Source organism: Agelaius tricolor, unplaced genomic scaffold (assembly GCF_023055355.1).
Source record: "Agelaius tricolor isolate 1412-34295 unplaced genomic scaffold, bAgeTri1.0.p SCAF_71, whole genome shotgun sequence".
Taxonomy (NCBI): Eukaryota; Metazoa; Chordata; class Aves; order Passeriformes; family Icteridae; genus Agelaius; species Agelaius tricolor.
The window spans coordinates 1,172,378-1,200,347 of NW_027269331.1; the positions used below are offsets into that span (position 1 = coordinate 1,172,378).

Here is a 27,970-nt window from a genome sequence, read left to right on the forward strand (position 1 = left end):
ACTGAACAGTCAGTCCCACGCTCGTGTACAAACCAATGGATCTCAGGAGTGCTTCCTCCTGGGTGCTGGGGATGCAGCTGGATTATTGCTTTTGCTGCAGCAGTTTGATGCTGGGAAAAGAAAGAAATGTTTTACAGTCAATATCTTAGCTGGTGTATTAAAAGGCCAGGCTGATAAGAGGATCTTGTTTGTGGCAGGTGGGGGTGGATGATGGATTAAAGTTCTGCTCAGGGCTTTGGTTGTGGCTGCTGAATGAGCTTTTGCAGATCACTTTACCTGCCCTGCATGGATTTTACCCCTCCAAACCTTCCCTGTGTGGATTTTACCCCTCCAAACCCTCCCTGCCTGGATTTTACCCCTCCAAACCTTCCCTGTATGGATTTAATTGGTGTTTGACTCACAGGAATGTTCTGACCCCCCCCCCCCCCCCCCCCCCCCCCCCCCAGAACTGGCAGTGCTTATTCAGGAACCTTGACACAACACAGGCTCTGTGCTTACAACCTGTGGTTTTCCCTTCCTTCACTGTTTCCTGCAGAGCTGACCAAAGGGTGAGGAAGGTTCTGGAAATAGCAGCACTCCTGTATTTTTAGTGGGACTTTGGGATTTGGGGCTGTTTTTCAGCATCTGCTTCAGGCAGCACCTCAAGCACAGAGCAAGCCCAGGCCTTGCCCTAGAGGCTCAGGGAAGTGGAGCCTGGAGTCACTTTTGGGAAGTGTCCAGTCAAAGGAGCTTTTGGAAGAGATGCTGGGTATTTAGGAGGACTTCTGGATTTTCCTTGTGGGAAATGGAGCACACAAAGTTGCTTTCGGATGTGCCCTGAGAGAGCATCACAAGCACGGCTGGGGTGCTGGGGGAACCAAGGAGTTGGTGCATCACTGTGGAAAAAGGGTGGCTGAGTGATGGAGTGCCTTGAAATAAGCACAAATCATTTACTTTTAATAGAGGAAAGAGAGTTAGTTAAATTGGGTAAAGGGAGAAAGGTACGTGCTAAGGAAATGATCTTTCCAGCAGTATTTGGAGTAGACAGTGGTGGAATAGCAAAACTTCAGTCAAGGTTGAAGGAAAAGCTCTTTTGGTAGTGGAACTGTGAGAGGCTCTGGCTCCTGGATGGATGGGGAAGCTGTGTTTAAGCTCCTTACACACAAGGAGTTTGGGATCTCCCACCAGCAGCTGAAGACAGGGATGAAGTTTTCAGTGGAAGTGACAGGAAAGATGCTGGATACAATCAATAGAAAAGTAATAGAGAAAACTCCTGTACTTGTACTCCCTGGGAGCTTCAGCTGCTGGATTGGAATCCCTGATGTCCATGAAGAGATGAACACAAGCTGAAATATTGTTTGGACAGGGTGGCTCAGGTCTGTAGGAGACACCACTTGAGTTTTCTCATAGGGAGTAAAGAGCTTTCAATTCCCCTTCAGGAAAAGCTGGAGTTGGAGAAGCCACTTCTTGATTCAGAGCCTGGTTATCCAAAGTACAAAAAGTCAGTGGAGGAATGGCTCAAGGAGGAGAGAGAAACAGCCTTTGTTGTCAGATCTTTCCTGCTTTTGCAGAACAATTATTCTGAAGCTTGCGCAGTCCCTGCCAGGTGTCCACTGGGTGCCCTTCATCCTCAAAAAAAACCCCAGGAAAAAAGCAGCCTCAGACATATAAAAGGATCTATCAACAGACTGAACAGCAGCTTCAAATGTTTCATCAAGGAGTAGGAAATCTCATCACAGCTGGATTACCCACCAGCTTCAAGGTTCTTTAAGGTCAAAAAGTGGGTAAATTGTAGGGAACAGCAGGAAACAAGGGCACTGAGGCCTCCTCTGGAGGCTGCTGGGTGTGAGTCCTGTCTTCCACCCATGGCCCACAACATTTTTGTTCTTATAATCCCTTCCCACCAACACTTTGCAGGCTTAGAGGATATTTTTTGGTGCCCTTCTTTTCACACAGACAGAATTAAGGGAATTTGCTGTCTAAACGTTGTTCCACGGTCTTTGCAAACACTTTGATGGTCTGGGGTGATGGTGAGAGCTTTTACCACAATTCTCCATCACCCTGCAGGATGATGCCAGGGTTTTTTTAATGGAGATCTGTAATTTTTGTTGGCATCTGTATGTGCACATCTGTGAGTAATGGCCATGGTTGGGCAGGAAGGGTTTCTGGCCATATTTATCCAGGGATGGGAATGGAGCTGGAGCCCCAGGAGAGGCTGAGGGAGCTGGGGAGGGGCTCAGCCTGGAGCAAAGGAGGCTCAGGGGGGCCCTTGTGGCTCTGCACAGTTCCTGACAGGAGGGGACAGCCAGGGGGAACAGGGACAGGAGAAGAGGGAATGGCCTCAGGCTGGGCCAGGGGAGGTTCAGGTTGGAGATAAAGGAAAATTTCCACATGAAAAGTGTTGTCCAGCCCTAGCAGTCACTGCCCAGGGAAGTGGTGGAGTCCCCATTTCTGAAGGGATTTAAAGCCATGTGGATGTGGCATTTGAGGACATGGAGTGGCCTTGGCAGTGCTGGGGAAATGGTTGGACTTGATGATCTTTGAGGTCTTTTCCAACCTAAACATTTCCAAGCTTTTGTGAAGCAGAAGAAGTGTGTTTGGATCCAGTCACTGCTACCAGTGACAACAAATCTCCTGCACTGCCAGTTTCTTGGGGAATAAATAATCAGTGGTTTAAATCAGATCGGTGCCAGTCACAGATTGCACAGCCTGTGTGAAAAACACGTGTAAGGCCAAAGAGGAAAGGCAGTGATGGATCAGGGGAACTGAGGCTCACACAAGGAGTTGGTGGTGCAGGATACAGGGGAGATTTCTCCTCTTTTTTCAGTTTCCTGATGACACACACCTGCTTTACCTCCCTCTGCTTGGGAGACACCCCTGCCTGTCTTCACTTGTGCTGCACTTTTAAAGCCCTGGATTTATTGTTCAATATAAAACCAAGCCACAAGGTTGTCTCTTCCTGCATGGAATGCAAATTCTTTGTATGTGTGATGTGCCAAGGGTGTTCCTGTGCTGAGGCACACTCAGAATGCTGATCCGAGGGTCAGGACACTGGGAAGTGGCAGAGGGTGGGAAATGTCCTTAGGGATATTTCAGAGCCATAAAATCACAGGACAGATTGGGCTGGAAGGGATCTTTAAAGGTCATCTCATCCAAGCAGGCCACCATGTGCCAGGGACACCTTCCTTCCACTGTCCCAGGCTGTTCCAAGCCCTTCCAACCTGGCCTTGGACATTTTCAGGAGCAGAGCCTGGAAAAATGTGGCAAGTGGTGGAAGGAGGAACAGCAGGAGCTGTGGAAGAGGAGAGAGTCTGGTCTGCTGGAGGGGAAAGGAGGAAACAGCAGTGACACTTGGAATGGGTGTTTTGAAATATGCTGGGAGTTAATTTTATCCAGAAGCATTTGACATGAATTTAGATTTGAAATCAGCATTTGCTCATTACCCAGCGACTGATGAATGCCAAATCAGGTCATTACTCTTGGAGTGGGTTTTTATCTTCTCCCATTATCTGGGGTTGCTCAGATCCTCTTCATTCACAGTTGTCTTTTCTGGATATAATTGGGTTTAAGCAACTAAGATACTAAATGAAGTGTTGATAACAAGAAGGATTGTTCATCTCTCCAAAGATGGTTGGGTTTTTTCTCCTTTCTCTCGCCCCTGGTGCGCTGAGGGCTGCTCAGCAGTAATTGTTCTAAGCTCTATACATTCAGATGTGTTCCATCACTGTCAGGATGGATGTACTGACCCTACCCTTCCTGCTCTGTAGGAATTTGCCTGCAGAGCTGAAGTTCTTCTGTCTCCATTCCTGACGGCTTCAGCCAGTGCTCAGTGGGAGAACAACAAAACGACCTTAACACCTTTGGAAACTCAACCACCTGGTTTAACTCAATAACACTGAGGGGAAATTGGTTTCCCTTCCTAAAAATGTCTCCTCTCCTCGTGGAGGAAGGGATGAAGTTTCCATTTATCAGAGCAGTGGAGATCAACAGGAAAATGTTAGCGGGTTCCTGTGGCGCTTTTAATAGAATAAGGAGGCAGTGCCCTTCAGCAGCTCCTCAGCCAAACAAAATGTTTGGTGAGCCTTGCTAATCTATCCTGGCAGGACCAGAGCCACCTAACAGCAGGAAATGTCACCATGGCCAACTGCTAAAATAATATTATAACTGTGTAATTTGTATTCCTGCGGGAGAATCCGGCCACGTGCTCCAGCAAGCCCAGATCCCCTGGGCTGGTCCCCCATGGTGGGGAGCAGGAAAAGGGGGATTCTGTCCCTGAGCCCAGGTGAGACCCCACCTGCAGAGCTGCCCCAGCCCTGGGGACACAGCAGCAGCAGCAGCAGCACCTGGAGGTGCTGGAGACAGCTCAGAGGAGGCACCAGGGCTGCTCCAGGGCTGGAGCCAGGCTGGGAGAGCTGGGGGTGCTCACCTGGAGAGGAGAAGGCTCCAGGGAGAGCTCAGAGCCCTTGCAGGGCCTGCAGGGGCCCAGGAGAGCTGGAGAAGGACTGGGGACAAGCCATGGAAGGTCAGGACAATGGGGAATTACTTTATATATATATAAATATCCCATTGTACTGCTGGATCCCCACTGAACGTGACAATGTCACTGTGTATTTTTTCTCTCCAGCACACAAAGCTGAACCTCTGAGTTTGCAGGCTTCAGTTTTTTCCCACATCTAAATCAATTTTGGACATGCCAAGCCTCGTGCTCCCACATTGTATCTTTACACTAAATATCCTACTCCCGCATCTTGTCATTTTTAAAAACAGAAGCGTGGCCCAAGAGGTCCTGAAGGGCTTTTCTTCTCTTTACACAGAGCTTTTGATTCCTGGATCTGTTTGAAAGTGTCTGAGGGCTTTCAAGATAAAATGCAGTTGTCTCCTTTTCACTCCTCTCTGGTAGGCAGAGTCAATGCCTTTGTTTCCAGGCATAGCTGAAGTGCTGCCATTCCATTTGAAAATCCCATTAAATCTCATGCATCCAATGATAACATTAAAAAGCAGCACAGTATATGGTTGGTTTCCCATTGTTCAGTGAACACACATGGCTCTGTGGGAACAGGGCTTTGGGGGGGGACTTCACAGGGAGCTCAAGGGAAATTCCCCAGGCTTAGACCTGCCAGGATGTCCCTTTTTTACTCCTAAATCATCTCCAGCATCCTACTCCTGCAGGCACTGCTGGCAGGAAGATGGGGCTGCTGGCATGGCTTTGAGTCTTTATCCCCTGGTACAGAATCCCAGACTGGTTTGAGTTAGGAGGGACTTAAATCCCATCCAGTGCCACCCCCTGCCATGGCAGGGACACCTTCCACTGTCCCAGGCTGCTCCAAGCCCCATCCAGCCTGGCCTTGGATATTCCAGGGATCCAGGGCAGCCACAGCTGTGCCAGGGCCTGCCCACCCTCACAGGGAACAATTCCTTCCCAATATCCCATCTAGACCCACCCTCACTCAGTTTAAAGTCATCCCCTTTTGTCCTTTCATTCCATCCCCCTGTATTTATTAATTTCCCTCCAAATTCTCCCCTTCACACAAATAGGAGGAGCTGGGTGCCACCAGATTCTTCACATTTTCACCCATTAGAAATTCAGCTGAATGGTCATGAGGAATATTTGTACTTCAGCAAGAGCAGCATTGAATTGGGAGCAAATTTAAGCATTACATTAACTACTACATTTCTCCTCAAACACAGGAAGATTTCTTTGCACCATGTGGCCTCCCCACCTTTTTTTCCCTCAGATAAACTGATGTTCCCTGTTCTGTGGGGATTTAACTCTCTTTGTCTTCAGCTTGAACACTCCCTTAACTATATTAATCACATATTTCCATCAGAAGAGATTTTTGAAAGTCTTTAGGCATATTTTGCACAGGTTGGAAGACTCAGTGAGCTGCCATCTCACTCTTGTTACTCTTCAGATTTGTAATTCCCCAAAGATAAAGCAGCATTAGGAACAGTCCCCAGTTTTCTCTGGAAAGTAATTTCTGATTTCCATATTAATCAAAAATAGCTTTACCTTCGTCCTGCCCTAATCCTAGGAACAACACAGGAAGAAGATTACATTCTGTAGATGTCAGAAAAGCAATTAAAATCTGCACAGAGGAACTGAAGGGGGAAGGAATCTCACCTCTTTATTTTGTGAGCCGAGCAGGGAAAGACCCTGACCTCCAGCTGTTTGTTTCTTATTGGCTCCTTTTCTTTTGAAGTGCCTGCTAGAATCATCTTTAATATTGCAAGATTAAAACACTGGGCTTTCAGTAGACTGAGAGGGTTATAATGATGAGAAGAGACATTTAAGGAGGGCGAGGATTGGCTGTGAAGAGCCTGGAATTTGCAGTTGGGAGGTGAGTGACTATTAATAGCTCTGTCTGCAGAGATGGATATTCCTTGATCCTCAGGGACTGGAGTGCAGGGAGAGATATTCCCAGGCTGGAATAAAGGGAGCCAGGAGAGAGGGGCAGGTGAGGCACTGGGTGGCAAAGGCTCTGCTGTACAAGTGTGAAAATGCAGGAATTTGGGATGGTCTGAGAAACAAAGTCTGTCACAGCTGACAGGAGGATCATGGAGAGGAACAGGGAGAAATGTGGTAGAGATGGCTTTTGGGGTGTGACATGCCACCTGCTTGGGTTTAGCCAGGGTGTCCTTGGGTGAATCAGGGCCTGGGAAAGGAGGTGGGATGTGACCTTGGCTCTTTGGGATGGGGTCCTCCCCATAGCAGGGCTAGGGGAGGAGAGGAAGACACAACTGGATGGGATGGGATGGGATGGGATGGAGTGGAATGGAATGGAATGGAATGGAATGGAATGGAATGGAATGGAATGACGCCCTCTGGAAAGGGCAGAGGAGCACATGAGTAGTTGCTGCTGGCGTATGGACTCTGTGTGTGTGGGGATGGATTTCTCAGGATTGTGCTGTTGCTCTTGCCTTTGAGGAGAGGGGATTTTCCCAGAGCTGCTCTCCTAAACATTTTTTATTCTCCAGTTTTTCAGGTTGCTGCAGGGTGAGCACTGAAGCTGCAGATATCAATTTTTTCTGACTGAACCTTTGAACTGAACCCACTTTGCAGCTGGACTGATTGTTGTAGATCCCTTCCAACTGAACAATTCCATTCTAATCTCTTCTATTCCTTCCATTCCATTCTTTCCTTTTAGTGAGCACATCTAAGTGTTCTCTGGAATGTGTGACATCATACCCACAATAATTCTCTTCCTGAAATACTTCTGCTCTTAAATAGGCCCATTCTGGAAATTCTTTTCCTCCACTTGGCTGGTAACCCTGGACCAGTCCAAGGCACTGTGATCAAACTTTGGATCCCAAAGGCCTGTATTTATTGCAAAAATTTCTCCAGCAGCTCGCCGTGTGACTGATGACAGTTCTCAACACTGAACTTTTTCTCCTGCTTTCCCCATGCACTACAACTCGCAAGAATATGGTCATGGAATGACTTTAATTAGATGGGATATTGGAAAAAAAATTCCTCCCTATGAGGGTGGGCAGGCCCTGGCACAGGGTGCCCAGAGCAGCTGTGGCTGCCCCTGGATCCCTGGAAGTGTCCAAGACCAGGTTGGATGGGGCTTGGAGCAGCCTGGGACAGTGGGAGGTATCCCTGCCCTTGGCTGATGATTGGAATTAGATATTTTTTAAGGTCCCTTCCTACTCAAACCACTCTGACATTTTATACAAAATATTCTGCTATAAAACTTTGCTTCCTATTTTATGGCTTTAAAAGCATTTTTAGTTGTGACTTACAGCCTATGAGAGGCCTTTATAAAGCTGTTTCAAATGGTTTGTGTGTTAGTTTATTTTTGTTAGGGAGGAAAACCTGCTGCAAAAAGAGATGATTGTCTTCATGCATTTTTAAACCTTATTCAGCCAGAGCTGTGACAGTGACAAACTGGCCTCAGGTCATTTCTTCTCCTTGACATTTGCAAGTCTGATACATTTCCCAAGCTGTGGCTACTCCATCTCTGGAAATGTCCAGGCTGGTTGGGGCTTGGAGCAGCCTGGGGTAGTGGAAGGTGTCCCTGCCCACTCAGGGGGTTGGAATTGGATGAGCTTTCAGATCCTTTCCAACCCAAACTGTCTGTGATTCTGTGGTACTTTGAACTAATATACATTTCCTGAAATGCTTCCAAAGTAAATTTAGAGAATTCCAGATTTCTAATTAATTTCTTTTACTGGAAATTAAATGCTAAAACGGAGTCTTTCAATTCTTATTGTATTTCCCAATTTCTTTGCTGTTGGTCCTGTAATTTTTGAAGAAGGTTGGGGCAGAAAGCCCAGGTCTTGATGGCAGTGCTGGGGCACTACTTGACTTCAGCTGAATTTTGGATCTCAGGTCTCATTTTACTTTATTTAAGGACAACAGCTTAGATTTGAGCCATGGGTGACCTGGGGAGGCAGGGGGTGAGTGCCACACGTTAGAATTCCACCTGGGAAATGAAGCTGCTGTTCTGTCATGGTTCCCCTCAGTTTATTGCTGTGAGGAGATCCTGCAGGTCAGTCACTGGGATAAATTAATTGCAAGGCATTGATCTTGTCCTGGAGATCTGCAGAAGTACATTGGCATTGAACAGGAGCACTGCCTGAGCAGCTGCCTGGTGGGTATTTGACCCAAAGGAGTCACTTTGTGCCAGCAAGGACACCCAGGATGTCACTGAGGTGACAGCAAACTGCCTTTGACCCGCTTGATGTTTGCCAGGTGACCTGGAACTGGCACTTGCTTGTGCTTAAAAGAAGCAGCAAAATCTTCAGGAGTGTTTCCTAAGGCAGCTCCATTTCCTATCAGTCTGTTAAAAGCAGATCCCTGGAGGAAATTGCTAATTTCTTTAGGCCATGGGAAAGCTTCCTCAGAGCCTCCTTTGCCATCACAGGCAGGGACACCTTCCCCTATCCCAGGCTGCTCCAAGCCCTGTCCAACCTGGCCTTGGGCACTTCCAGGGATCCAGGGGCAGCCACAGCTGCTCTGGGAACCTGTGCAATGTGTGAATCCCTAAAGAGCTCAGAGATGAGGAATTGTCTCAGTGTTTTGTAGAGAAATTTAGAATAATTTCAATGCATTCTTTCCATAGAGCTTTTAAAATAACCCTATCCAATAAAATAGATGCTGCTTCTGCTTGCCCTGCTTGGAAGTAGACCAGGACTTTGTGGATGACAGGAGGTCTGCGACGTGCTGAGATGGAGTGGGAGGCACAAATCCAGGCAGAGGAGGATTTCAGGGGATCTAAAGGGAGAGCAGCACCACTGCCTACAGAAGAACTGGTGAGGGACCTTGTGCTGCCAGTCATGTTGTGCCAGGATAAATACAAACTTGGTTTATTTTACCTATTTTAGTTATTTCTGAATGTAGACACGACCTCGGCCGATCCTTTATTTCTCAACTGCTCCTGTTAATGTTTTTAGGCAGAAGACAAAACCTACCAGGAGTTTTGGCTCTGTAGAGTAAACAGGTTGCCCAGAGAAGCTGTGGCTGCCCCTGGATCCCTGGAAGTGTCCAAGGCCAGGTTGGACAGGGCTTGGAGCAAGCTGGGACAGTGGAAGCTGTCCCTGCCCATGGCAGGGAGGGAACTGCATGAGCTTTAAAGTCCTTTTCCACCAAGCATTCAATGATTCTTTCCATGATCCATACCTATGTGTATATATTGCTATTTTCAGTTTCAAATGCCCCAAATGGTATTTTATTAAGTATATTTGATGCCATGAATTAATGGCAGTTTTATGCTGTTGATTTTTTTTGGTAACAATTTTTAAGTCCATCTGAGAGATTCCCCTGGGTGCCTCTTCCCTCTCCTTATCTTCAATCCTCACTTAAATCATCCCTCAGGTTCTGCTGGTAAAACCAAAGCCTGCTGATATTCTGAGTCCCAAAGCATAATTAGTTATCTTCTCTTTTTTAAGCTGATTTTTTCAACCCAGCAGCCCCCAGTACAGGAGGGGGCTGATGTGAACCCTCTGATTTTATTTTGCTCGACATCGTGCCTTTCACTTCTGAGCTTTTCTCTTTTTCCCTCTCCCTTTTCCATCCCAGTCCATTACTCCAATTTGCTATTCCTGGAGGGAGCTGCTGATCCTTTTTGCTGTTTCCCAGCCACGCTGGATGTGTTATTTTTAAGGCAGCCTCCCTACCTGCAGTACAATGACTCATTTTGGATTTGCCAGGTCCCCACGTTCCTCCCGAGAAATCGGCTCCTGGACTGAATTCCTGAGAGGATTGTTGGGATCACAGCAGAGAATCCCCAAATCCTTGGAGGATGTTAAAGGCACAGCTATTCCCTGAACACAGCCCAACACTGCCCTTTTAAATGAGGGGGCAGAGAGTGCCCCCAGGGCCTTTAATTCCCCTGTCCCTGGAAGTCTCCAGGGCCAGGTTGGATGGAGCTTTGAGCAACCTCATTTTTTAAATCCCTCTGGGGATGGGGACTCCACCACTTCCCTGGGCAGCCTGGACAATCCTTTCCATGAAATCATTTTCCATCCTCCTCCCTCGCTCTCCATCTGCCATCCATCCTGAGAGTCACAGGGGTCTCCCAGTTATCCATGTGAAATAATTGCCCCGCACAAATCTTGGGTTTTTGTTTTTTTTTTGAACAAGCCTGCCTGCTTCCCTGTGTTAAAAAACAAGTGAAGAAAGAGCTGCCACAAATTTATCACTTTTAACCTGCTTGAGCAACCAGGAGGATGCACCTCAACCATAAAATGTAATTTACTTAATTAGTAATTGCTTTGCTGAGTTGGGCCAGTGTAGAAATCCTTGTTTTAAAGCAAGCAAATGAAGACTGTGCTAAAACATCCCAGGCTGTCATCCCTCAGCCGTGGGGTTTATTATATTTGGAGTTTCTTCTGGGCTTTTTGTAAGGAATAAAATATTTACAGGATGGAGGGAAAGGATTTCTATTTGCTTTTTTGTGTTTATTTTTTTCCTTCCTAAGCTTTCTGAAGAGACGCTCTACCAGAACACCAGGTGCAAAAACATAACTCTAATTCAAGCATTCCCAGAAATTGCTTGGGTTTGTGTTTTTTTTTTTTTTGTAGAAGAGGTATTATAGGCCATGAGCATGGTTTATAACACTTCTTTAGGGGTTGAAAAATTGAGTTTATGAACCAGAAGTAATAAATTCTGCACAGCCCCATGATTCCAGTGCTGTTCTTCCTCCTTGGATTTTGGTGAGTTGGGCAGGAGCTGGTGGAGTTCTCAAAGGTCAGGTGGAACAGTCAGGGAATCTCATCCCAGCTCTTGGCTGGAAAATCAGTGACAAAAACCTTGAGATAAGGGATCTGTGTGGGATCACTGTATCCCTGCTGCCTTTCTGGCAGAACCTTTGCACTTCCAAGCTGGTGAAATCAGATTTTATTTCCACCAGAGCCGTTTTTCAAACAGCACTGTGGAGTTTTGCCAGTTCAAATATTAGGGATTCTCAGCTTCCCCCAAGCATAATTTCAATCCCATCTCCTGGCCCAAATACATGTGAGAGACCCATTAAGCCTTTTAACACCCAAAACCTGCTTTTGTTAATATTCTCTGTGTGCTCCATCTGCTGCTGTGTTTGTCCATAGCCAATGGATTTGAGAGCAATTCACTTCTCTGGTCTGAGGCCAAAATGTCCAAAATACCATATGGACCTTTGAAAGTTAATGAGCATTTAAAAATTTCAATATCTAAGGCTGTTGTGATCCCTAAACCTGAGTCTTCCTTGAGTTTGGCCTCTTCTTGTAACCCTAAATATTTTATCATTTTGAGTTTTTAGCTTTGCAAATGAAAATCATGACGTTTGTACTTTGAAACTGGCCCTTTGGGGCAGTAATTTGATTTGTAGCATTGTTTTGACTGTTCTGGAGCTGCCTATTACTAAAATGAGCTGAAAAAGGAAATTTGGTGTCCCCAGAGATGTTGTTTAAGGGTGTGAATCAAGGATGAAATCAGGAGGATGCTGCCAGTGCCAGAGGACAAAGTGGAGTGTAAAAAGCAGAGATGGGAGCCAGGACTATGTTGTGCTATAGAGAGACTTAATTAGTCAATTAATTGATGGATTCCTGATTAATTGCTAAATTACCAGGCAGTTTCTGTTGTGTTAATTGTTGATCATGCTCGGGGCAGTGCTGGGAACCTTGGCTTTGGCCACACACCTGGAATACCATTTTTTAAGGCACTTCCAAACCTGGCAAATTCAATTCAAGCATTTGGAATAAGAAAAATTAAAAGCCAGGAGCTTTTTGCCATCACCTCTTTCAATCCAAGCCATTCCAGGATTCTATTTTGTACACAGTTGTTGCAAACACCAGCTTGGCAGAAAAAAAATAAAAATTCAATAGACAGAACACAGGGACAAATTCCCAGTTCCAGGCTCCAGGAAGGCATCAGGAATGTGGAGCAGTTGCCTTGCCCTAGCTGGAAGCAAAGAGATTTTGCATGGACCACACTGTGTGACAGAGCAGGAATTACAGCTGGAGCAGAAAACTGAATTTTTAACTGATTCTCTTTTCAGCTCCTGGCTTTGGAGCAGAGCTGAAAAGGATGGATTGAAAATTAGCCAGATGAACAAGTGCAGTTTGGACATCACAAAGGGCTATTGTAAATACTGTAAATATTGTTGTAAATGTCTTGCTGTAACCTATAACCTGAGGGCATGGAGAGCACGGAGTCCTGCCTGCATTTCCATTCCCAGCTCCTCCAGAAAGGGCCTTCTCACCCCTCTGGAGCTGCCATAGAAACTCTGCCAGAGCACACCAGGAGCCTCCAGGTGATGCTCTCCTTGCCCTCCAAAAATTCAGAGAAATGGCAAATTCATGACTGAAAAGCAAATGAAGGCATTCCTGGGAGTGTCCAGGACCAGGCTGGACAGGGCTTGGAGCAACCTGGGACAGTGGAAGGTGTCCCTGACATGGCAGGGAGTGGCACTGGGTGGGATTTAAGGTCCCTCCCAACTTAAACCATCCTGGGGTTTTAATACCACATGGTCTGTTTCAAGCTGAGCACTCTTCTGCCATCTTAATTTATTTTAAATCTTTCCAGCTGAATATTTCCCTAGAGAGCATTATTGGATAAGGTTGAGCCACAATTGAGTATTTAAGAAAAACTGCAAAGGAGCTTCTTTATCTCAGGCTTCCACTTTCTGTGGAGCAACAAAGCCTTTTATTTAATCAGCAGGGGCTGTTCATACCCTGTTTGGGATTCTTCAAATACAGAACGAAGCAAATCATTGCAAGGAGAATCAATATTGCACAACTTAAACCCTTTTCCAGAACTTCTTTCCCACAGAGCCTTGTCTGAGCACAGGAGAGGATGTGACACATGTCTGTGGCCCAGAAGTGATATTGATTGACAGTCTGACAAGTTCTGTCACTCTGGTTTATTTATAGTGTGTGCACTAAGCAGGCAACAATCTCTCTAATATTTTTGGACACTTGCTCCTACTTTTCAGGATGAGTTTTGCTCATCCAAACACATCCCATACCCAGGCAGCTGCTGTAAGGCCTGGGAGGTTTGTTTTGGATGTAGGTGGGAAGTAAAATTGAGGTGGAATTGAAATAAGAATGCAACAATCTCTTTTGTCCTACAGCTTGCGAAGGAGAGCCTTAAAAGAATGGTTTGAAAGCAAGTGTGGTTTGAGCAAGAGAAAATCAGGGCAATGTGTGTCCAAAACAGTGCTTCTGTCACTTCCTTAATATCCTTTTAGGCTTGGAAATTCTCCTAATTCCTGGCATGATGAGGGAAACAGCTTCCAGCTGATGTGTGGCATGGTGCAACCACAAAGTCCCATGGAGGAGCTCAGAGCTCTGTGCAAAATCATCTCTTGCCCAGCCAAATTCCCAGCAGGAAACAGCCAGGATTCTGCAGCTCCTCAGGGCAGAGAGGCCCCACCATCCATCATCCATCCATCCATCCATCCATCCATCCATCCATCCATCATCCAGCCATCCATCCATCCATCCATCCATCCATCATCCATCCATCCATCCATCTATCCATCCATCCGTCATCCATCATCCATCCATCCATCCATCATCCATCCATCCATCCATCCATCCATCCATCCATCCATCCATCATCCATCCATTGTCCATCCATCCATCCATCCATCCATTGTCCATCATCCATCCATTCATCCATCCATCCATCCATCCATCCATCATCCATCCATCCATCCATCCATCCATCATCCATCCATCATCCATCCATCCATCCATCCATCCATCCATCCATCCATCCATCCATTCATCCCCTTGCCTTTGAGCTCCAGCTGGGAAAAGCTCCTCCAGGCAGGCAGGAAGGACCCCATTGTGTCACCACTGTGACCCTGTGGGATGGGGACAGGCAGTGCCACGTGGCTCAGCTGCCCTGCCAGGGGCTGGAGCTTTTGTCCCCATCACCCCTGTGCCACTCACAGCCCTGCCAGCAGTGCTTTCTTGGGAGTCTGTGCAACAGAAAGGAAATGGGCATCAAAAGGCAATATTTCCTACCAGATCCCTGTGGGGTTTGTGGGGATTTTGGGGTGGTTGGGTTTCTCTGTGGGGTTGCAGTTGTGTTACAGGTGGTGCCTGTGGAGCTCCCATCCTTGGGCTCCAAGCCTTGTGCTCACCATGTAAAATGTGGATAAGCCCTGAGGAAAATTCCTTAAGGAGCTGTGCTTTCACACCAATGGAATTTGATCAAGCTGTGATCCTGGGGAGGGAGAGGAAGGACAGAAGGAGGTACAGACATCCTCTCACCAGGCAGCACCTGCACTCTTCCCTCCTCATCCTCTGCTCTGCAAGTCCAGAGCTGCCTCCCCTCCTAGGGAGCCTCCTCCTCCTCCTCTGTAATGTCTTCAGCATCCTGAATGTGGGGCTGGAGTGATGGGATTTTGGGAGGGATTTTTTTTTCCCTGTGAGGGTGGCGAGCTCTAGCACAGGTTCCCAGAGCAGCTCCGGCTGCCCCTGGAAGTGTCCAAGGCTGGACAGGGCTTGGAGCACCCTGGGACAGTGAGAGGTTGGTTTTGCATGTCTCTGTGTAATGAGCAGGCAATAGTTGCTGTTTGTATAAAGGGAAGGACTCTTCAGGGAAAAAAGAATCCACTGTAAAAGGTCTCCAGGAGTGAGACTGTCAAATGTGAGAGCAAATCTTTTTTTAAAGCCCTTGCTGTGTCTGGTTCATCCACATTCATTTGACTGCTCCACTCTTGGGCTGATGAGGCTTGAAACAGTAATAAGGGGGTGGCATTTTTTCATGGGAACAAATGTATTTATTATCCTCAGAGCCTTCAGAAGTGCTGGATTCTCAACCATCCATTAACTTGCTCTTCAGAACAGTCCCACCCTTGCTTTCAGCTTTTCCTCTATTTTTACATGCATTTAGCATGAGTGGGCTGGAATAGTTTCATGGCAAGGAGGTGAGTGAGTGATGGGGTAGCTGTGATTATGTGGGATGATCAGTGGGAAATGAAACCTGCTCCAGCCCCTGGGCTCCTGCAGCATCCAGGTGCATTTACCTGGCTGCTTGTAGGGGCCTCGGGAGAGGTTTGGGTAGAATTTGCCATGGAAATGTGTCAAATGGATCTGTGTGATGAGGGAAGGCAGGAAAGGTAATCCCATCCTTCCTGCACTGAGATGGCAGAGCAGGATTCACCCAGAGATGTTTTCAACTGAGCAGGGAAGGTCTGGCACTGCCCTGCGTGAGAAGCTGCTCAGAGGTCACCTCCCTAAATCCCATGTGCTGAGGGATATTCCAAAAGGCAGGAGGGGATGCACAGCTTAAGCCTGGAGCTCTGCAGCTGTGTGAGGAGCCAGGCAGGCTGGGAAGATCCTTCTGGAATGGGATTGACTCATGGCATAGGAGAGCAAGCTTTGCTGACACCCCTGCTGCGAGTCCTTTGGGAAATGCTGGAGCTCTTCCTCTCTGGAGGCTGATTTCCACTGCAGGAGGAGCTCCCAGATGTCCTCCTCAGCTCCTTTCCCCCTGCCCCCTCCCCATCACATCTCCAGGCACGTTCTTTCCGCTGTCACTGCTCCCAGCAATCAACCTTCAGGAGCCTTTCCTGCAAGTCTGGCTGCTGGAGGCTTCAGTGGAGCTGTGCCAGGGAGCCTACATGGTGTCTGCTCTCTCATTTCTCACTTCTGGGGTAATTCCTCAAGTACCAAAGCTGCACATCATTCATTTCCCAACGTGGGATTCTCTGCAGGAATGAATTCCCAATCACTCGAAAGGGAATGGGTTTACAGCTGCGAGTAGTTGAAGGCATGAAGCTTCTCACGTTTTTGTCCTGAGAAGGTGCTTGTAAATCCTGTTTTTGAAGAGTTTCTGAGGGCTGGGCACTAAAGAATGAGAAATGCTGGATGGGCTTAAAATAGAACATGAAAGTGTTTTGCAGGGGAAAATGCTTTGGCTCCATCTGGCTGACCTGAGGAGGTGATCATAAAGCAGGAATGTTCCTGGGGCTGCTGCAGCTTCAAAGCTGTCACTCAGCAGAAACAAAGGGGTGGACAGTGGTTAGCAGGGTTTGGAGGGAGGATTGCTAAAACAGAAGCACAGAATCAGGTTGGAAAAGCCCTCCAAGACCACTGAGTGCAGCCATTTCCCCAGAACTGCCAAAGCCACCGGTGACCCGTGTCCCCAAGCACCACATCCACGTGGCTTCAGGCATGGGGACTCACCTGTGCCCTGGGCAGCAATTTTACCTCATATTATCTCAGTTTTATCTCATATTTACCCACCTCAGAGCAATGGATGCCACAAGAGGGACAGTTTTGTGTGGCTGCCTGCCCTCTCCTTCCAGGGATTGCTGGTGGTCAATTGAGCTCTCAGTTGCAGCAAGTGTGGAGCTGGAGTCCTTGGCAGCTCAAGGAGTTGAAGTGTGGTTTTATGGTGCTTTGTCCCGCCCTTAGATAAGGGACCTTATCATCCTGTAAAAATCCTTGTGACATGACCACTTTGAGGACTCTGTGCTGCTTGAGACTGGTGAAGGAAAAGAAGGAAGGAGAATATTTTGTCTTGTAAATTAATGTCAGCTGCTCATAGCTGTTAAGGCCTTGATCAGATAATGGTCAATGAAACTACTCTTGAAAAAGTGAAATGGCACATTCTGGAATTCAGTGTTGGAAGTGACAATTGCCAGTGGGTGGGAGGCTGAGACCATGGACCAAAGCATGGGCTCTGTAGCCAAGGAGAAGCAAATTCTCTTTCAAGAATTTCAAGAGAACCTTCAGAGCTTTAGCACTTGTGTATTGTCACAGTTTGGGTGTTATTTAGGTGATTTTGCTACAGAAACATTTAAAATACATGAAAATTAAAGATGGCTTTTAAATACCTACTTGATGCAGCCCCGTGTGCTTTTTGCTTTGCAGTTATTGTGTGGTGATTTTTAAAGCAGCTCAGCCAGTGCTTCCCAGAGCTGGAGTGCTGTGTGTTTTCCCTGGGGAGGAGATTAAATGAACACTGCCTTTCTTACTCCTATTGATTGTGGAGATGATATTAAATTAAAATAAGCCACAAAACAACTTTGGATTTCTTCTACGAGGAATCTAATAAATTTTGTTCAATATTTTTCATCTCATTTTCTTTCCTTCTGCACCAGTGCAAGGCCTCAAGGCCAGCAGAGACAGAGGCCTGTCATGTGCAGATCCATGGGAAGTAAAGGATATTTTCTTTCTGACATTATATGTCAAGTGGGTTTGAGCCTCTTGCTGTTATTTTTCATTCAAGGTGACGAGGCAGGACAGACATGGCAGGAGGGGAGCACTGTCAGCAGCAGGAGCAGGAATTTACAGGAGGTGTCCTGGGTTTTCCAGGGGGAAAATCAGAGCAGGATGCTGCATGCTTTGGTGTTGTCACCTCTCCTGAGATCATTCCTGGTTGTTGGATCCAGACTTTGTTTTGTACCCAAGGGGATGTAAGGCATGGGGACCATCATGGGGGAGCTCAGCTTTTTCTTCCATGTGGGAGCTGATTTGGGGTTATTTGGGGACTGAAGAGCCAACAAACAAATCCTAAAGGCTCAAAACCAATAGGATATAAAAATTATAGGATTATGGAGTAGTTTTGAGTCAGAAGAGACCTTTTAAAGGTGATCCAGTGCCCATGGGCAGGGACACCTTCCACTATCCCAGGCTGCTCCAAGCCCTATCTAACCTGGTCTTGGACACCTCCAGGGATCCAGGGGCAGCCACAGCTCCTCTGGGCACCTGTGCCAATGTTTTACCACCCTCGTTGTAAGAAATGTCTTCCTCATATCTAATCTAAATCAACCCTCCTGCAGTTTGCAACCTTTCCCTTTGTCCAACCACAACAGGTCCTGCTAAATAAAAAATGCCTCATGTATTTTTAAACCTGCTGGATTTTGAGTGCTGGGAATTTCCAGGCATGTTTCTTCTGGCACAAATTGCCCCAGATTCTGCTACTTTCTTATTTTTCACTATGTCCAAAAAAAGGAGCAATCCACACTAATTTTCCTGTACCTTTCCCATCTCTCCTTTGCCTTAAAATAGAAAGGACAAGTTTTCTTGCTGGAGGTCAGCACTTATCAAAGTTTATGAGATCAGAGTGGAAGATAGTGCAGAGCAGTTGCTTCTTTTTGCATCCAAAGCTATTAAAGCTTCCTTGATAGAAATCATATTTATTTGAGCTGAAATGAATGCAAACCCAGCCATAACTTACCTTCAGAACAACAAAAGATACCACAGTAAGAAAGAGTCCTGCCTAGCAGAAAATAAATAAATTTTAAAAAAAGGGGAAAAACCAGTTAAATCCCCAGCCCTGGAGGATTTTAAAATAGGTGTTGATGTGGCACTTGGGGACATGGGTCAGTGGTGGCCTTGGCAGTGCTGGGGTGGGCTTGGACCTGATGGTCCTGAAGGTCTTTTCCAAGTGAAACAATTCTGTGATTCTATAAATGCACAGTTGCCTCCATCTGCCTGAAATAAATCCTTCAATACTCAGCTGGATGGAAAATCTTACCCAAAACCTCACTTTTCTTGTGGTTTGATTTATTTCAGGCTCTTTCTTAAGGTATAACCTCAATGCTGCAAATTTTGGTCTGAGTAAAGGAGATTTTCTTCCTGATTTTGGGTGAGTGCTGATGGCACCTCAGAGGGCACAGATGAAACATTTGTGACAACACAGGACTGTGTTTGTCGTGGCTGGTGACTGAGGACTGGTAATTCAGGATTATTACTAAAGACTGCAGCAGTTTGTGGGGTTCAGGGATTATCTGGGGGGATTTTCCAGCAGCAAAGGTCAGAAGCACCTCTTGGAGTCCCAAGAACCTGTCACCTGGATCCCTTGCAAATGGGCAGGGGACTTCCCAGCACCAGGGCACACACAGCCGTCACCATCTGTGCCCGTGGCAGGGAATTGGGATGGTCTTTGAGGTCCCTTCCAACCCCAACCAGTCTGGGATTCCATGTGCCAAGAAGATAAAACCCTATGAAGAAACACAGGAAAAGACACAATTTTAGGGAAAATACGCAAGAAGTGAGCTGGGGTTGATTTAGCACCCCTGGCCAGACTGTCAGGAGGAAACAGGAAGAGTGTGGAGCAATGAATGTCCTGGAAAAGACATGGTTGTCTTCTAATGAGCTGGAGAGAAGGGATATTTCTGATTTAAGATCCTCATCATTAATGCTCTGCTTGCAATCACTGGATCTGCAAATAACTTTCTAAGGAGCTTCTTGATTGCTGAAAGGGTTTAGAGATTCCTGGGTGTGTTGAAAACAGAGTTCTGTGTAGCCTAAAAAACAACCAAAAAAAAAATCTGTTAAACTGCTGCTTATCCAACATTAACTACAGCAATTTTTAATTAACCTGATTTAGAAGCCAAGTATATCACTGATGAAAATGAGAGGGTAGAACATCCAGTCATTTATTCCAGTACAGTGGCCATGATTGTTGAATTAGATTTATTCAAATGAACCTCAACATTTTGCCACAGAAGCCAGTGGTGCCAGGGTTTGGGAGCAGTGGGATTTAGGGTGTGGGAGGGGAGACTGTGCTGTGGCTTTTTTGGTGCTCAGAAGAGGGAAATACAGACCCATGCTGGCTTTTATTTAATAAAATAAAATATTAAAAAAGATGGGTGTAAATCCACTGCTAATTACTTCCTTCCAGCCTTTGCTGGCAGCCAGCAGGCAGTATCAGTGGGGCTTGGCATGGAAACCCTCTCCAAGGGCCATTGCATTGGCTCTGCTCTGGGATGCTGGCCAAGGGGACACACAGATAAACTGAGTGGTGACACTCAGCAGAGCCAAATTGTCCACCAGCAAAGCAGGGTTAACGTGTCCTGCTCCCTCTGCCAGAGGGATTTACTCAGCAGCACCTAAGGAGGATGGAGTTGTTCAGGTGTTGCTCTTTTCTGTAGGGAAAACCTGCAAGAAATTGAAGGAAATGAAAAGCAAAATGGTGAGCAGTGACAGGACCCCAGGGAAGGGCTGGAGCTGTGCCAGGGGATGTTCAGGTTGGATTTTAAGGGATTTTAGGGAAAGGTTCTTACCCCAGAGGTGCTGGGCACTGCCCAGGCTCCCCAGGGAATGGGCACAGCCCCACAGAGCTCCAGGGGCATTTGGACAGTGCTCCAGGGATGCACAGAGTGGGATTTGGGGTGTCTGTACAGGAACAGGGGTCGGGCTGGATGATCCCTGGGGTCCCTTCCAGCTCAGGACATGGTGTGATTCTGTGGAAAAGGAGCAGACCAAGGTGCAGAGGTTGTGGCTGTGCTCTCCACAGAGGACAGGAATTTCCAGTGAAGTAGGAATTGGATCCTGCACTGTGTGGGTGCACACAGGCTCTGGGCTGTGCCACGATTTGCAGCCCCTCACTGCCATCACACAATTCCCCTGAACTCCCTCTGACCTCTGCCAGTGAGGCTGATGCAAGCTGAAGATGCTCTGCAACCCTGCCCAAAGTGCCCATTAAGCCCTGCCTGGCTCCAAAGGGTCCTTCCAGGTGGCCTGGCAGGTAATCAGGTCCCTCCTGGGAACAGCACTTGTGCAGCCATGGGTGAATCCAAGGCTGGCATGTTTTCCTGCAGGATCCCTGCCTTCCCTTCAGCAAGAAACTCTGCTTAATGGAAGTGCTGAGCTCTCCAACGTGCTGCCACGCAGCCCAGGAAAACCTTTCCAATATTGCTGTGCTGGTGGGGTTTTGTACATGAATTCCACGTTCAGAGTATGGATTTTCCCAGCAGTTTTCTCCAAAGCACAGTGAGCACACCTGCATTCTGCATTCTGATCCTTGTTTCCTACAGAAATAAGGATGAAATATTGATGATCTCACACGTGGAGCACATTCATGGACCTTCCTATCCCCAGAAAATCCACCTATGTTTTCCCTCAGTGGCCTCTCTGCTCTCACAGGTTGTTTATTGCTCTTCAGGGGTGCCATCCTTGCTTGATTGATAAAATCCTAATGCTGTTTTCCTCTCCTTTCAGGTTATCCAACAGGCTATCCCACTGCTGCCCCAGCCTACAATCCCAACATGTATCCAACCAGCAGCCCCGGCTATGCCCCAGGTAAATATCCTGAGAAAGGCCTGGAAACATTCCTTGCTCATCCATTCCCAAGCACTGCAGATGAAAAATAACATCTCACCCTTCAATTCGACTTTTGGTTGCTTGAGATGTTTATTTTGAATGGTGTTGCCTCAGAAGAGCTGCAGGACTTTAGCACTTCCAAATGAAGCTGCCTTCTGAGCTCAGTGTGCAGCAGGAGGAGCTGGACTTTGTGCCAGTCTTGCTAAACCCTCTCTTCCCCTTAGTTGCCAGGTTTTCAGTCTCCCAGTTGTCATAAAATCAGTGGATCCCCAGCTCAGGTGCTTTCCAAGGCTGATGAAACAGGAATGAGGGGTTTGTTGCCAAAATCTTTTGGTTTTGTCTTCTCCACATCACAGTTTACACATATTCCATAAAGCTGTTTATTGCGGATGATTCTGGAAGGGATCTGTTGTGTTTTGTTTGGGTTTATGTGCTTTTAATAAGGTCTTTAGCTGCATTTCTTCCCATTAAAGCCTTAACATGGAACATGAAACAATTTTTTTTCCCCTGGATTTGTGCTGGCCACCCTCCTTTCCCCTGAAGGATAAAACACTGGAGGAATTAAATGAAAACAACTCCACAGAATAAGAAAAAGCCCATAAATTTATTAGTAGCTTGTCCTGCCAGAGGCTGGCAATGTCCTCCCTGTTCAGCCAGGAATGTAAATATTGCAGCATTCTGGCATTTTGGCCTGGATATTACAAAATGTCACTTGTCCCCAGTTGTGCAGGCAGCAGCTCCTCCACTCAGTGGGCACATGGCCAAGGGAACACCCAAGTGAGAGGAAACCCCAAATCACTGAAGGATAGGGATTTTTGGGGACTCTGAATTGCTTCTTGTACATCTTAGACACCATTTAATAATTTCCTGCCTGGAAATCTCCTGATGTCCAGAGAGCTGACAGGTCAATTTTAATGGAGAACAAAAACCTTCCAGTGGTTAACACAGCTAAGCACTAAACTAGCAAGGAAACTATGAAGATTAAAATTCAGAAATTAAAACTGGAATGAAAATGCTGAAACTTTTATAGAGTTTCCCATAAATCATGAGAGCAAGTTGGAGAAACCTGGTTTAGGTAAAGGTGTCCCTGCCCAAGGCACAGGGTTGGAACTGGATTGTCCTTAAAGTCCCTTCCAACCCAAACCATTCTGTGGTTCTGTTCTAAACAATTTTTGCAGCTCTTGAAATCAATACCATTTAATATCACAGCAGGATTTTAAACCATTTTAACCACTCTGGGAAGCAGGAGCAGGCTCTGCTGCTCAGGACCTCCCAGCACCACACTCAGTGGTCCCTTCTCAATGGAAAGCAGACTTCCAGGAGGAAAAAAAAAAAGAGATTTTGAAAGCTAACTGATGGAAAAGAAGTGCCATAAAATCTCCCAGCAGTGGGGACATGTGACAGAGTGACAGCATCCTCAACTGTGTTAAATGGAATTGGGCTGAGCTAATTCTGTGGTTCAGTGGCTGAGCTAAAACCTTCATCAGTACAGAGAGTGTTTCCTCAAATTGAAGGAGCTGCTGTCACACAGGAGGCTGGAAAAAGCCTGGAGAGGAATGTGCTCCTGGGTGTCCTTCAAACACACTGGGAATCAGCTTGGGGGTCAAAATCTTGGACTTCTCAAACAGCAGACTAATTCTAAATATGTTTTTAAGGGGTTTTAGACATTGAGTCTAAAAAAGAAAGAGATGCTGCACGTTCCCAGCAGAGTAACTGCTCCTGAGCATCCCATCCATGGACAAGGTCCTGTTCCAAAGCTCCCAGGCTGGGCAGGAGGTGGTTCCTGCTGGCAGAAATCCCTCCAGCTCACTAAAACTAATCACAAACCCAGGGTTCATCTGATTCTCCATATGGAGATTACCCAGGGAAAGGTGTCCCTCAATACTGCTTGGAACAGAGGTTGGAAAGGGTGGGAAGAGTTGTGGTTTCTGAGTTCTTGGGAGGTACCTGCAAGCAAGGTCTCTTGAACAGAACCTTTCTGTCCCAGCTTGATCTCCCTCTCTGCTGCACCCTGAAGATGCTCCTGCTCCCTCTCAGGTGTCTCTTGCCGCAAACCTCATGAATTTTGGTGGATTCCGTGCAAAGTCTTGGCAGGAAATCGACCCCTGATTGAAGATAATTCCAGTTTTCAAATCCCACCTGCTTTTGTCCCTGATGTGTTCTCCAAACACTCCCTGAAGCTTCACTGGAAGTCAGCCATGCTCATGCTGTTCTCTTGACCTCGTGGTTCCCAAAACCCTGGGATCCACTTGGGAAATTTAATGATGTAGTGACCTAAGCTTTGCAACAGCATCAGAGGGAAACAAGGAGAGGAACTTGGAGAAGTCTGGAGTCCTCTTGTTTCCTCCACTGAGGAAAGGGAGATGGTGACTGGAGCCAGTCTTGATTTCTCCCTCTCCCAATGCCAGGTTTCTAGTAGCTATTTGCTGGTGTTTGAGCCCAAAAGGTGTTAAATTATTCCCCAGATTATTCCAAAGGAGCCCTGTGAGCAAAGGCATGAGTTGGACTGGATGATCCTCATTGATCCCTCCCAGCTTAGGATGTTCTGTGATTCTATCAATTCCTTTCCATTGCACTTCAAGTTCCTGCCTTGTGTGATTTTCCTGCTGCATTTTCCACAGTTTTTAGAGGGAGAGATACAAGGCAAACCACCAGCATTGTAAACTCATGCTTGCAATAAGCCTTTTTTTTTTTAGGACACTGTTCTTAAAAAATCCCTTTTAAGTATGCAGAAATGAGCATCTAAAATCACTCTGCTGCAAAGACACAATTTAAAAAAAATAAAATTATGTATGTCTTCATTAAGCCTGGTGCATGTTCCCTCACAGGCATTCTGTCTTGCTCATGGTTGTTTTGTTTTAACTTCCTTCATTAAAGCCTCCCTTTTTATTTTCCTGAAAGTAGGACACACATTTTGCTCGTGGAGGCTGGCTGAGGCTGGAGCTGTGTTTATTAATAATGCAGGGCAGAAGTAATGGCTTTGCAGCAGTGCCCTTACAGAGCAGGACTAAAATCAGCCTCAGAAATGAGGGATCTGTGTGGGAATGTCGTGGGGCAGGATGGAGGCTCCAATCCCCCATTCCTGCTTCTGGATCCTGCCTGGAGGAAATGCTGCTTTGCAGAAGGGAGTTGCAGCATCAGCAGTGCTCTGAGCCATCCTCTAGAGGTGCCCACCCACTCTTTGGGGACACCAGTGGGTCTCCTGAGGGGTATCTTGGGATCTGGAGAGGGGAATATCCTGTGGTGCCTCACAAGGCTTTCCAGGAATAAATGCTCTCATCATTTTGAGACATTCAGGCACGGGACTGCCTGGGGAATTAAGCTTATTGCAAACTTTGTTCAGGGCTGGAGGCTGTATCCATCACAAATGAGGTTGTTAGAGGGAAGCAGGATATCCTATAATGCTTTGAAAGGGTTCATAATTTTATCTTTTCCACTTAAAACATGTCCTGAACATTCCGACATCATCTAAAGGTCCTGTCAGGAATACAGAGCAGTCCCAGTGCTGCAGAGACCCACAGCTCACATTGTCTGCTCAGCTCCCACTGGTTCATTTCCCAGGGGTTAAACTGATAATTAATAAAAACTCCTTATTTTATTTATTTTTAGGTGAGAGGATAAACCAAATCCAGAAGACACTGGTTGGAGGTGGCCCTTAAATGGTATTAGATAGTCATGGCTGGATTGCAATCCCTGTGAATTATTGCAAAGGAGCAGGAGGTATTTATGTTCCTGGAAGCCTCCTTGGTCCACCTTTTGTGTAGCTTTAAGTGATGGATTCTCCAAGGATCTGTGATTTAATAAAGAACATGCAGAGCTGTGGCCATCTCCCAGCCATCTCCAACCCAAATGGCCTTGATTTTGTGGCAGGTTTAATGTGGAGAGGGAAAACCACAGAGGAAGGATTCGTGTAACATTGGAATGAATTGTCTCATCAGTCTCAGAGATTAAAACCTCTGTGGAATCCAGAGGCAAAAGTGAATCTGATTCTGAGTAAAAGCATAAGTGAGGGAGTGTTTCTGTGGCAGCACTGGGAGTTGCTCTCCAGTGTGATGTTCCTGAGTGCAGCCTAGCATGGAAAATAAAGCAAGGCAGCCTGGAAATCCTTAATAACTCCCAAACCTTTGGGAGAGGGCAGACACTTGGAGCAGAAAATGTTCAGTGACTGAGTGGAGGAGAAATTGAGCTTGAATCTCTGACTTCCCTCAAAGCTCCTGGTTTTCTGTTGGAGGAGGAGGAGGGAGGAGCAGAGTTCCACATCTCCAGCAGTGGAGCAGCATCCGGGTGGATCTCACACCCATGAGTATCTCCACAGCTGCTGATGGCCAGCACAGCAGCACTGCTGGCTGTCCTCCGTGCTCCCCATTCCTGTCTGAGTCCAAGAGAGTCTCAGGAGGGTTTGGTGGACCAGCAGACCTGCAGCAGTGCTTCCCTGCAATCTCTGGGAGGTGGATTTCCATCCTCTGGGATGTGTTGTGCTGCTGCAAGCTGTGACCCCAGTCCGGAGGATTGATCCCAATCGTTCCCAACTTCAGCCCTGTGACACTCCAGATTTACAGCTGTACCTTCAGAGAGGGTCAATTCAGAGTCTCAGCAGATGTGGAGGGTGTGGAACATCCTTGCTCAGTCTTGGGACTCCAGGATGATTTCCAAGCCCTGCCCAAAGCTTGAAGTCCCTTCCGTGGGGCTCAGCACCTCGGGGGTAGGAACCTGGAGGGAAGAGATTAACAAGGTGATTCCAGTGTGGCATAAGTGTGGGGAGCTGTCTCTCACTGCTCTGTGTGACACCTCTTCTCTGTCTCCACTCAAGCCACACTTCTGATGAAGCAGGCCTGGCCCCAGACCTCCTCATCCTGTGCCACCGAGGGCACCTTCCACCTCCCGGTGGACACCGGCACGGAGAACAGAACCTACCAGGCTTCTTCTGCAGCATTCAGTAAATAAACCTTTCCTTCTGGGGGTTTCTGGGTTGGTGTGTGCCTGTTTGCCTCCCCTGGTGGGGGTGAATTTGTGGACAGGGTTATTTGGGATCACAGAATCAAAGACTGGTTTGGGTTGGGAGGGAATTAAACATCGTCTTGCTCCAACGCTCGTGGGCACCTTGCACTAGACCAGGTTGCTCCAAGCCCCATCCAGCCTGGCTTTGATGGATTAAAACCATGCAGGATCATGAAAAGGAGAGCACTGATCCTCCTGCTGCTGCTGCAGAGGAGGAATTCCAGTGGAGAAGGTGAAATCTCTCTCTTAGCTGAGTGTTTGATCCCAGGAGCAACCCGGGGTTGTTCACAGGTGTTTATCTCCAAAGGGACATTATTCCCCATTCCCTTAAAACTGAAAGAATTCCAAAATAAAGCCTGATTTTCAAGGAGCACTATTGAAACTCCCACCTTGTAACCCAGGCTGGCTGAGCAGGAGCAGGGGGAGGAGATGCCATTGAGGGATCACAGTCAAACAGGCTTTTCCAGTGCAGCCTTGTCATCTCATCCCTGAAGAGGATAAGGAGTGCCTCCAGGAGGGCTGATAAGCTCCCTGATAAACCCTGGGATGCTTTCCCTGGTATGTGGGGTGTCCTATGGCCCCTGCTTAATCTGGTGCATGAGTGGTGTGGGGTCAGAGGGTTCCTCACCTTACAGCTACTCCAGACTCCTTTTCCTTCTAAATCCAATCAATTACACAACAAGGTGAGAGGAAGAAATTTATTTTTTTTTTTACAAGAAGAGTTATTAAAAATAAATATTTTAAAAGCCTTTGGGAGCCTTTCTCTTGGAAAAAGGAGAGAACCATTCCTTGGGGTAGGGGCTGTACAGTGGGCACGGTCAGCCCTGGAGCAGCTCTGTGGCCTCCTCTGGACTCTCTCCAGCAGCTCCACATCCTTCTGCTGTGTCCCCAGGGCTGGAGGCAGCTCTGCAGGTGGGCTCTCACCTGAGGGAGGCAGAGGGACAGAATTGTGGGCATCCTGTCAGTTCCTTGCCCAGCTGAGGAATCCTGCTTGTGGTGAACCCTGGAAACAAGCAGCAACACAAAATTCCCCACTGAGCTCTTTTTCCCCCCACAAGAAGCCTTTTGTAGAAAACCATTTCTGTGCAATCCAGGGCGCTTGTGAGCTGCAGGATCAATAAGGCTGAGATTTCTGGAGTGACATGAGGGATTTAATCAGCAATTTTAATAGAAACTGCAGCTTAAAGGCTTGCTGCTGGTGAACCACAAAGTGGCAGCAGCACGGGCCATGCCAGCCTAATCCTAATAAGGTGTTAGTCATAAATAGGTTTTAAAATTATCTGCCAGACAGAGAGGAGCCTCCATCATCTTGTGTCATTAAACCTTGTTTTCACATTGTTTTACCTGCAGGTTGTTCTGTTTTTTCCCCAGTTTATAAACACAGCAGATTACATCTGCCTGGGTTATTGTGTTTTAATACCTTTTAATATAGGAGATAAACTGTCTGTGATTCATCCATCAGGAAACACTGCAAGTTTTGGTATTCAAAGTGGTGAAACCACAC

At 46.9% G+C, this 27,970-nt stretch overlaps 1 protein-coding gene across 4 annotated transcripts in view; it reads left to right on the forward strand.

Annotated features, from left to right (window-relative positions):
* FAM168A (family with sequence similarity 168 member A) overlaps window positions 1-27,970 on the forward strand; it is a 128,860-nt gene that overhangs the window by 91,764 nt on the left and 9,126 nt on the right. For all 4 annotated transcript variants that reach the window (XR_011677018.1, XM_071417941.1, XM_071417939.1 and 1 more), the window contains 2 exons: window positions 21,367-21,447; window positions 26,279-26,404. Coding sequence is in view for 3 of the 4 variants with exons in the window: in XM_071417941.1 (XP_071274042.1) it covers window positions 21,367-21,447; window positions 26,279-26,404 (207 nt within the window). In the remaining variant the exon portion in view is untranslated. The remainder of the gene's footprint in view (window positions 1-21,366; window positions 21,448-26,278; window positions 26,405-27,970) is intronic.